The sequence below is a fragment of the Papilio polytes genome, unplaced genomic scaffold (genome assembly GCF_000836215.1).
Source record: "Papilio polytes unplaced genomic scaffold, Ppol_1.0 DF822622.1, whole genome shotgun sequence".
Taxonomy (NCBI): Eukaryota; Metazoa; Arthropoda; class Insecta; order Lepidoptera; family Papilionidae; genus Papilio; species Papilio polytes.
The window spans coordinates 1547466-1558591 of NW_013526582.1; the positions used below are offsets into that span (position 1 = coordinate 1547466).

An 11126-nucleotide genomic window follows, 5' to 3' on the forward strand; every position below is an offset into this window, starting at 1 on the left:
AAAATAAATAGGCATATGAAAAAAAGTTTTTGTAGACGAAATATTGTAAACGTTTTGTAAAAAAAGTTATTAAAAATCACGAGAAAATCTTAAAGAATTGTTAGATTTAAACAATGTTTGTGCACAGTTATAACAACAAGCAATTTTTGAAGCTCTGATAAACATTTCTAAGTTCCACTTTCTACACATAGTCATGATGGATGTATGGCAAACTCCCATTGCGTTGTAATTTACTTCATCAATGACAAAATTATTAAATCTAAACTTGTAAACTAACCTGTGTTTTACGAGAGCAGAATAATAACTTTCGCCTAAAGCATTTCATACAATAAAAATGTTTTTTTCTTGTCTGGTCGACATATTTGAGATAGCTTGATTTTAACTGTCATTCACGTTCAAGGATTAAAAATTATGCATCATATCAGATTTAAAATTACTAAGTTCTTGCATCACAACGATGTTAATAATCCCAAATAAGCTCACTTAAGCTAAGGCGCTTGCGTACCTTACACAAAATTTGTCAACTAATGCTAAACACATAATATATCTATACTTTAGTTTGTGTACTACTTTACTTTAGTAAGCAATTATATTGAGGACATGTTATTAGAATTTAGTATTTAAAAATAAACTCTTAGATCACCACTATGAACTTAAAATCTAAAACCAGTAGATACATAATGTTAGAAGAAAACTTAAGTCGTGTTAAGAAAATCGGAAGTATAAATACAAAATATCGGCGTTTTCTTCCATTTTAGGATTACGAATTCAAAAAGCGTGTTTATTTATTTTTAAATAATTAACGGTTTTATAGGCTTATACTCTTTGATTAAAATATTTTTTGTAAGGGCAACATTTGGACTGAAAGAAGGAAATTGTCAATTTACCAATGACAGATGACAAAGTTATCAATTATCAAATTCAAATGATAAACATAAAAATTTAAATAAGCATAACTATTGACGTTGTTAATAAATTGCTATAGTTAATTAATTTTAAAATACTGTAATTTCTCAGCTTTGAAATAAAACTTTATTCATAATTTGTTCAGTGTAAAAATTTATTCGTGCTTTTAGTGAACTTGGCTATTGAAAAGTTAAAAGTGTTATAAAACCCCTTATTAATGAATTAAAAATCAAAATTCAAGTTACATAATCTTGTGAAACCGACCGTTAACTAACAAGTGGCTCTACAATACTAAAATGATTGAAATAAATCGAATTTTAGTGTTATATGGTAGTCAAACATTTACAGCCCAAGAAATAGCTGAAAGAATATGGCGAAAGACAAAAGCTCTCGGGTTCAAAGGTCCTGTTCTGGCTATGGACGATTACTCTATACCCCAATTGATTCATGAGAAGTTTGCTATATTTGTAAGCGCAACAACAGGGCAAGGAGATGAGCCTGACAATATGAAGAAGTTCTGGAAGTTTCTATTAAGAAAAAACTTACCTTCGAACTCATTGAGGAATCTTAAATTCGGTGTGATTGGACTAGGTGACTCGTCATATGAGAAATTTAATTTTGTTGGGAAAAAACTCAACAAGAGATTAATACAATTGGGTGCAACACCACTCTTAGATGTTGGTAAGTAATGTAATATGCTAGAAATCAGCTAGCAATAGTGTATACAGAAATAGTAACAAATATTGAGTATCGGTTTCTCGAACTGTATGACTACCATATGTTTTGTGGTAGGACATGAATTACTTAGCCAACTTAACTTATCTAAGACTCCAGCATCAAGTATTATAAGTTACAATATTACAACCTATCTGTATCTTAAATTTTGTTAATGTTCTTTTAAATCCCCTAGAAGTGGATTTGACAATGGAGGGGACATAAAGATAGGGAAATACCTTTTTATATATGTCTCCTCCATAGATCAAGGGTAGGCAATGCATCTAATCAGATGTCCTCAGACAGCGATCATATCTTTAATCCTCCAAATTAAGATGGCCGCTGATTTTCTACATAATTATATATAAAAAACTATAGCTATTAAATTATATTTAATTGTCTTTTACTATAGTTTCTATTTTCTTGATATCTCCTTAAATTATTCATTTATTTCAGGTCTGTGTGATTATCAACATGATTTAGGCCATGATGCTGTTTTAGAGCCATGGCTGGATAATTTTTTTATTGAACTCAAAGAATATTTACCTGATATAAAGACAAGTAATTTAAATGACAATTTTATTCCTAAATGGAAAGTATCATTAATAAAGAACAAAGAGAGTACTTTTAATAGTATTGATTATGAAGATATTTATTTTGCAAAAGGACAAAGAAATGATTATTTGGAACCAAAGTTTTTAACAGTAGAGAGAAATGTAAGGACTACCCATGAGACACATTTTCAGGTATGTTTAATTTCATTCTAAAGAATAAAAAAGTCAGAAAAAACTGAAAAACAACTGGCAACCCTTAATAACTTTATTTTACATGTTTTTAGGATGTGAGACTGATCACATTCAGATCAAATAGTGATGAAAAATTAGAATTTAAACCTGGTGATATATTCAATATACGACCAAGAAACTCTAAAGAAGATATTGATGATTTGTTCGGCATATTTCAAAGTCATTGTATAGATATAAAACCTCATTATAAACTTTTAGTTGAAGAATATCATGATGGTAAGTTGAAATACGTCTAAATTATTTTACTCATAACCGATTAATCGCTATCAAAAGTTATTTTTCAATTAAATTTCATAAAATGTTAGCAAAAGTTTTTTTTATTCTTTCCGAAGATCAGTGCTGCACGTTTTTTAATCTTTGTAATTAAAAAGACCGGGACAATTTTTGAAATGGCAACATTAAACAAAAATGTCAATGTCAAACAACACGTGTTGTTGACATGCGCGTCCGGGAAATGTTATTTTTATGAAAATACAACTTTATTGCGGTATTCTTTAAAATAAATATTTTACTAGAGTTGTAAAAAAAATTATCAATAATGTTGCGAAGGCAGGCGCGTTTGCGCCGCGAATACTTGTATAGAAAATCAGTTGAAAACAAACAGAAAAGTATACAAGCGAAAAAAGATCAATTAAAAAGAAGTTTAGAAGAAAACATTCCTATCCATGGTGATTTAAGAAAAGAAGCTCTCGCTTTACAAAAAAGGATAGAATTTGAAGATAAAGGTAAGTTACATTTATTAAATTGTTATATTTTCTCTAATGTTAACCTCAAAAGTATGTGTTTTTTGAAGAGATATATACCAAATTAAAAAAATAAATCATAGCTTATAATTGAAAACGACGATAGACGGTGTAAATCGTGACGCAAAGAATGTTGAATGTTGGAAATCGGTAGCTACTAACAGACTGAAGTGGAAAAAATTGCTTGACCAAGCCAAGGCCCACAAAGGGCTGTAGAGCTAAGGAAGAAGAAGAAGAAGATAATTGAAAACTATGTTACAAATTAGTTATGCTCAATAAAAAAGCATTTATCCTTAAAAAATATGTCTAAACTTTTAAAACTAAAAAATTATCACAGGTCCTGAAAAAGCTGCAGTTATTGGTGGGTTTAGTGGAGGAGCAAATACAGCTAATTCTCAAGATGATGAGTATAGATATGCAGGAGTTGAGGACCCAAAGATCATGATCACTACATCCAGGGAACCAAGTGCAAGACTAAAGATGTTTGTGAAAGAACTCAGGTGAGTAAAAATCGTTAATTATCTTATTTAGTATTACCATTGTTGGAACAAATAATTGGCACATCTTACTAATGTTATAATGTTCCTTTTGCCCACATCTCTGTCCAAGTGGAAAAAAAAAAAAACAAAAATGAGTAGCCTATATGTTCTTCCAGACTATCCTCTACATCTATACTAAATTGCATCAAAATCTGTTTAGCCGTTTACACTACAAACTGAAACAAACATCCATCCATCCATTTAAACTTTTGCATTTATAATATTAATAAGATTAGTAAGATATGAAAGTGTAAATGGATGGATGTTTGTTACTATGTAACTCCAACATGTATCAACTAATCTTGACAATATTTCGACATTTGTTCAAAACAAATGTAGAAATATTGTCTTGGGTCAGTCATGAAAAAAATGCTATCAGGAATGTTGTCTATTCTTCTAATGTTATTAACATTAAAGAACAATTCCAAAATGATGAAAAAACAAAATACTACCTATCTACAGTAAGATAAAATATGTATTGCTAAAAGATTTCTTTTTTAATAAATTTTTTTTAAACAAAATAGTACATCCTATATGCACTCAGGTGATAACACAGAACCAGTACTATACTAGTGGCGCAAAAAATGTGTATGGCGAGCGCACGTTATTATACCAAGATTAGTAAATGAACTACCCTCACATTTAATAAAAGGGATAACACTTAAAACATTATGTATAAGTTAAAAGAATACTTATTTACTTAAGCCACGGAAACGCTATTGTAAAACCACTAAGGTTTATTTAGCGTTTTACTAAATAAAAATAGTTTCAAGACAATTTTGTATTGTTATAAGCAAATAAAAATAAGTTGCAATTAATTTTCAAATAAGTTTAAAATCGCAAATTCTTATAAATTTCAGGTTGATATTCCCGAACAGTCAGCGTATGAATCGTGGTGGTTATGAGATGTCTCAGCTCATACACGCTTGCAGAGCTAATGATGTTACAGACTTTATTGTGGTTCATGAACATAGAGGTGTCCCGGATAGTCTGGTAAGCTTACTGCATTTTAATTGCCATGTCTATTTACTTGTTAACTCTGTACTACTTAGAGCACTGTTTTGACTACTTTTGTGCTGGCTTTAAAATATTCAGAATCTTGAAAGAGGCCTTTTCATTACCTTATTTTTTTTATAATATAAAGTGGCAAACGAGCAAGTGGCCACCTGAATCCGAAATGGAAAGCAACCGCTGCCCATAAACATCCGCAATAGCAGATGCGTTGCCTACCCTTCATTGACGAAGGAGAAGACGCACATAATAGGATATTTCCCCTTCGTATGCGTCTCCTCCACCGTAAAATCCACTTTTCCTTTCCATCCTTTCCTCTTAAGAAAAGGGTGGAAAGTGAAAGGAACTAAAGCACATGACTAACAATGGGTAATGTTTTTAGTGTATGTAGGTTTGTTATGTAAATACCTTTGTAACCGGCTGCAGCCTAAATAACTGAACAGATTTTGACATATAAGGTATTATTCCATTAGTGTTCTTACCGAGAGTGTTATAAGGTATATAAGATTGGTACAAAATACCTCTAGTGTACGTGAGAATTCAAATTCTAAAAACATAGCAAGAAAAAACAGTTAGATTCTCACCAAGCATAACTTTTTACCTATTCTAAATGATATTTTCCATGTTTTAGAGTTTAAATAATGGTTATTTCTCTTATCAAATTATAGTTAAATATAGGAGAACGTTAGTTATGAGTGTGGAGGTACATCGGTAGAAGTAGACATAGAAAGAGATGGATGGATTATGTAAAAGGTGATATGATCAAAAAGGGAGTGATGACAGATGACGTATGATAGAGTTATGTGGAGGACAAAAACCTGTTGCGCCTACCCAACGGGAATAGGATAAGGAGATGATGATGATGATGATAGATCAAATTGCATAATCCATTTTATCTCATATTTATAAATAGAAGTATATTTTGTAAAATTAACTTTTTCTCTTATAGGTAATATGTCACTTACCTTACGGTCCGACGGCGTCGTTCACGTTGTCAGGTGTGGTGATGAGACATGACATACCTGACATCGGCCCCATGAGTGAGCAGTACCCGCATCTCATATTCCATAACTTTAAGACGGACCTCGGTGAGTTGAAATAATAAATTGACCGCTTGAAATTCAATATCTGAAATTTGGTGAAATTGTCACGTTTAAAGTTAACTGCATAATAATTTTGCTTTTTACTAATTTTATAAATTCGAAAGTTTAGATGGATGGATGTTTGTTAGAGTTTGTATTCTGAACTGCTGAATGGATCTTGATGAAATTTGTCATAGATGTAGAGGATAGTCTGAAAGAACATAGGTATACTTTTTTTTTAATTCCATGCGGACAGAGTCGCGGTCGAAAGCTAGTATTACAAAAAAATTGTATGGAGATACATTTTAAATGACTCATTAGATCTTTATGAGCAATGGCAAACGAGTAGGCATCTGAATCCACCGAAATGGAAAGCGACCGTTGCACATAGACATCCGCAATTGCAGATGCGTTACCTACCCTTCATTGACGGAGGAGACGCACATAAAGAGGACATTTCCCCTTCCCCTGCGTCTCCTCCACCAAATCCACTTTTCCTTCCCATCCTTTCCTTTTAAGAAAAGGATGAAAAGGGACTTAAATTAGGCCTCCGGTATTAGATGTAGAGCAGTCTGGAAGAACACATACTTTTATTTTTCTTTTAATTGGCTATTATTCAAAATAATCTATGGGCAATGGTCGCTTTTGTTTGTGTGTTTCCTACATTAAAATATTTTTATTTTTAGGAATACATTTAGTTGTATAAAAATAGGTATTTAATAGTAAAATACTACTTTTCAGGTTTAAGAACGATGAGTATTTTGAAGTATTTGTTTCCGGTGCCCAAAGCAGACTCGAAGCGAGTGATTACATTTGCTAATAATGATGACTATATTTGTTTTAGACAACATACATATAAAAAGGTAGCATTTTTTTTTATTTTATACAAAATAATGTGTTTTTTCAATGTTTTCAACATAAGTGTTATGTTTTGACTTTTGTCTAAGGTTACTATGAAAATTTCTTTGTTTTGAAATCACAATTATATGTATTTAGTTAAATATTTTATTGATTGAGACAGAATTTTAACTTTTAAAAGTGTATATTTCTGTATATGTATGTAATAGGGGATATGCTTGTATTTTTTCCTTTTTTTAAACGATTCTACTTGTTATAAAATAACCAGAAAAAAAAATTGACGCGAAAATATTCAGTCATTGAGCTAAAAATAATAAAATAGGATTACGACCATTTTCGAGCGACTAAAACGCGACCGGAGTTGTCATGAGACAATTGACGTCAATCGTCATATTCCATTCATAACATACACTCAGATGTCACTTCGATGTAAAACACAACAAAGTTTCTCAAGGTCAGAAAGTCAAAAATCGATTCACTTTTAATAATTCCTGGTACAAATAAGTGGTAATTAATAATTCTATTCATTAATTTTTTATTTTGAAGTTGGTTTTGATATCGTGTTTACAGTAAAGTACTTCAAGAGTGTATTTCTATATGAACTAACGTAAATGAACTGTGTATTGTCAACAAGCGACGCCATATTAGATAAGCCACTTGCTTCGACCAATAGTGTGCGTTTTAGAACTTATTGAATAAAGTCATTATTTAATGATTAAATTTTGCCACTAAATCACATTATATTAAAAAAAATCTTTGCAGGAATATTTTAAAGCAATAAAGTATACTTAAAAAAAGTTTGGTACAATTTGGCGTCATATGCATATTACCTATTAGTACCTATTAGTACCAGTTATATATTACTTTAGTAGGAATAATCCAGCTGAAAGACAGCACTGGAACGGCTTAGTCCCTGCATACTAAGCTGGCTACCTTTTGCCACGATTATGTTTTCTTTAGAATAAATTCTTTTATCTAATTCCTATTTTGTGGCAATAAATACATATTCATTCATTCATTCATTCATTCAACTGAACAGTTCTGCTGACATTTAAAATTTTAATTAAATTTATATGTTATATATATTATAATATTTTGATGTTTTTATTGCAATTTAAATAAATTTGTTGGTTTGTAAATAATTGTTGTTAATTTTAAATGTTTCAGGCCGGTAAAGATATAGAATTGACAGAAATAGGTCCCCGATTCCAAATGAAGTTGTATGAGATAAAACTGGGCACATTAGATGCCCTGGAGGCTGCGGACACGGAGTGGGCGCTCCGCCCCTACATGAACACGGCTGCCAAACGAAGATTCCTAAGCGATGAGGACGGCTGGCAGGAGGAACAATAAAATATTACTTAAATTATGTGTTTTTATTTAAAAATTTACTTTTCTTAAGCAATATACCTATATTGGGCTGTTAAAAATCCATATTTTGATTATAACTAACTGTTGTCCGCGACTTCGTCCACGCATTGTTAAGAAAAAAAAGTTGCGTTGCCGAAAATGGCCCAGCCGTTTTGGACATTACACCGTTAAAAAGCTACAGAATCGCTTAACATAGGCTATAATTTCTCGTGGACAAAGACGTGAGCAACAGCTAGTTATTAATATTTTTCTTTGAAGTAATATAGTCTGTTACATTCCAGACATGTCTGTACCAGACTTTTTACAAGAACCCCTAACTTTGTATGAAATAGCAGAACAGTATTGGGATTTAAGAGCGTATCCCACTCAATATGTCTTCTCTCTTCTGGCGCTAGTGTCGCAAGATCAGTTAGAAAGAGACAAATGTAAAGAGCTCAGTTCCGCTGCAGGACAAGAGGAGTGGTTGAATTATTGTAGGCGACCTCGTAGAACTATTTTAGAGGTTAGTATTTTTAGCTGAGGATATTGTGTTCTCTTTCTAGTGAGGGTTGGTTTATAAGTGAGAAAGAGAAAACTACATTCTGTTGCTAAAAGTGTAATTTTTACTAATATTTGGTACATAGTTATTTTACACTGATTCGTTTATTTTGTTTTTGTATTTAAGCCATCAAGGACTTCAATAATTTTGTAAAATTTAGCTTTTTTATACCAAATCATGTTTTATTCAAGATTTATTAAATTGATCATGTGTTTTTTAATCCAGGTTCTACATGATTTCCATAAATCGACTTCTAAGTTAACCATAGACATTTTATTCGAATTATTCTCAACCATAAAGCCGCGTTCTTTTTCTATCGCAAGTAGCGCGTTATTAAATGGAGGTTATTTTGATATTCTTGTCGCTGTTGTTAAATATAATACAAAATTAAAGAAACCAAGACTCGGTTTGACATCAAATTGGCTCAAAGATTTGAAAATCGGCGATAATGTCTATGGTTGGATTAAAAACGGCACTTTCAAGTTTCCTGATGAGGTAAGTCCTTTTAGGGGTAGACAGCGATAGAAATTAAAAAAAAATAAGCACCGGGTAAAGATTTTATTATTCAAATCTGTTTTTTTTTAGTTTGATGTAAAAAATTTTGAAGTTCTTTTATTAAGAAAATGTTTACTAAAGTTATGGCTAAGATTATTTTCCTATATCATAATTTTAAAATAAAAAAAGTGTGAATTTTACTCGCCATATTTTTTTATAATTACTAAATTTTTGGATGTATTCGAGTAGACGATTCAGTCAATCGAGTTTTTTTGCGTTTTTTAACTATTTTAAATGACTTTTTTCTAGAATGTTCCGCAAATACTTATAGGACCTGGTACAGGGTTAGCGCCATTTAGAAGTCTGTTACAAGAGAGAGTTGCGCAAAATATCGCTAGAAAAGAAATATATCATTTATTCTTCGGCTGTCGATACAAAGATAAGGATTTTCATTGTAAAGAAGAATTAGAGAAAATGGTAGAAGAAGGGAAAATAAGTTTATATTGTGCGTTCTCTAGAGATCAGGATAATAAAATGTAAGGGAATAAGTTTTCTAAGTTAAGTTACGTAGACCCTTAGTGTCATGTGTGGTGGCTTTTGGTAGCTTTATAAATATCACCAGCTCACTATAGGTCCCCACCGAGGGGCTCGGAGCCTACCCTAAGTTAGTGACTAGGCTATCTCTGAATTTCTTCGCCGATATGTGCAGGCATCACGATGTTTTCCTTCACCGTAAGAACGTCGGGTAAATTATGTACATATGAAAATTCGAAAATATCAAAAATCACATTGATACATGGCGGCGGGATTCGAACCCAAGACCTCTAGATTACAAGTCAAGTGCTTAAACCACTGAGCCACCGACGCTTCTAAATGACGCTTATAAATATGGCAGATTTTATTTTCAATTCATTAAATAAACATTTTTATGCGATTAATATGATAAAATCATGACTTTTTAATTTTAAAACTTAAAAATAATCAGTTTTTTTATAGTTATTTTTTACATTTAATATGGGTTTGAATTTTTATTAATGGTAACCTTTTTCTACAGTTACGTGCAACATAAAATATCCGAACACGGAGATAATCTATGGAAGCTAATAAAATATGGCGGCTGTATTTTTATATCCGGCAACTCAAAGAATATGCCGGATAACGTCAGAGATGCTTTTAAAGATGTTTTCAGTGAAATTGGACATTTAAGTGAAGAAGAATCGAAAGAAATGTTGCAAATGTTAGAAAAAACTGGCAGATTACAAGTTGAGACTTGGTGATGTTAATTTGTGTTAAGAAATTGTGATAACAAAATAAAAATTATTTATTAAGTTAGCTAAATGTATCTAGGATTTAAAATGAGTTTCTTTTTCTAACTTGTAATTTTTTGTAAAAATATAATATAATGTCACAAATTTTAATGTTTTATTTTTATATTTTTATACAATAAAGAACTTTTCCCGTGCGGCTTCATCCGCTTTAGGCTACGGATCAAGCTATTCAACGTAGGGGGTAAATAAATTGGAAAACTTCGTGGGAATGGGACCAAAAATGGTGTTGCCATGGAAACGGTTATTGTCTAATGTCAAAGGCCTTCGTTATCTGTGAATTTTAATTTCGACATTTGCAATTGAGAATTTGACAAATGTATACAATAAAATAAAATTTTATGCGGATGAAGCCGCACGAGAACAGCTAGTATTAGTATAGAAATAAAAATAGGTTTTAAAATGAAACAACTTTATTTTGAGATAAATTTATTCTTAATATTTTAACATTACTTTAAAACATAATTACTACAAAACTCATATATTTTCAATGAGGTATGAGGTAGTATTACTACCCAGCATGCACACTTAGATATCCATTTTTAGATAGTGTAGGTAGTAAAAGCTACCCATTGTGTTAGGTATAATAAGATTCAAACTTAACAACGGCTCGAGACGCAGAATATTAAAAGTTTTATCATGAAATAAAATTTAAAGAGCTAACCGAAAAGTCAAAAATCTATGTAATCATATTAATATTATAATGGAATGGACAAATAAGTATATATATATATATAT

At 31.2% G+C, this 11126-nt stretch overlaps 2 protein-coding genes across 2 annotated transcripts; both read left to right on the top strand.

Annotated features, from left to right (window-relative positions):
- Positions 1-986: 986 nt before the first annotated feature.
- LOC106105982 (NADPH-dependent diflavin oxidoreductase 1) lies at positions 987-10440 on the top strand. Its single transcript, XM_013286500.1, has 7 exons — positions 987-1587; positions 2077-2366; positions 2459-2642; positions 8312-8532; positions 8794-9063; positions 9373-9599; positions 10118-10440. Exons 1-7 carry the CDS (start codon positions 1203-1205, stop codon positions 10338-10340), a joined length of 1800 nt encoding a protein of 599 aa, XP_013141954.1. The 5' UTR covers positions 987-1202; the 3' UTR covers positions 10341-10440.
- LOC106105983 (U3 small nucleolar ribonucleoprotein protein IMP4) lies at positions 2789-8021 on the top strand. Its single transcript, XM_013286501.1, has 6 exons — positions 2789-3151; positions 3507-3669; positions 4569-4701; positions 5669-5807; positions 6543-6664; positions 7827-8021. The coding sequence occupies exons 1-6, from the start codon at positions 2965-2967 to the stop codon at positions 8010-8012; spliced, it is 930 nt and encodes a 309-aa protein (XP_013141955.1). The 5' UTR covers positions 2789-2964; the 3' UTR covers positions 8013-8021.
- Positions 10441-11126: the final 686 nt, after the last annotated feature.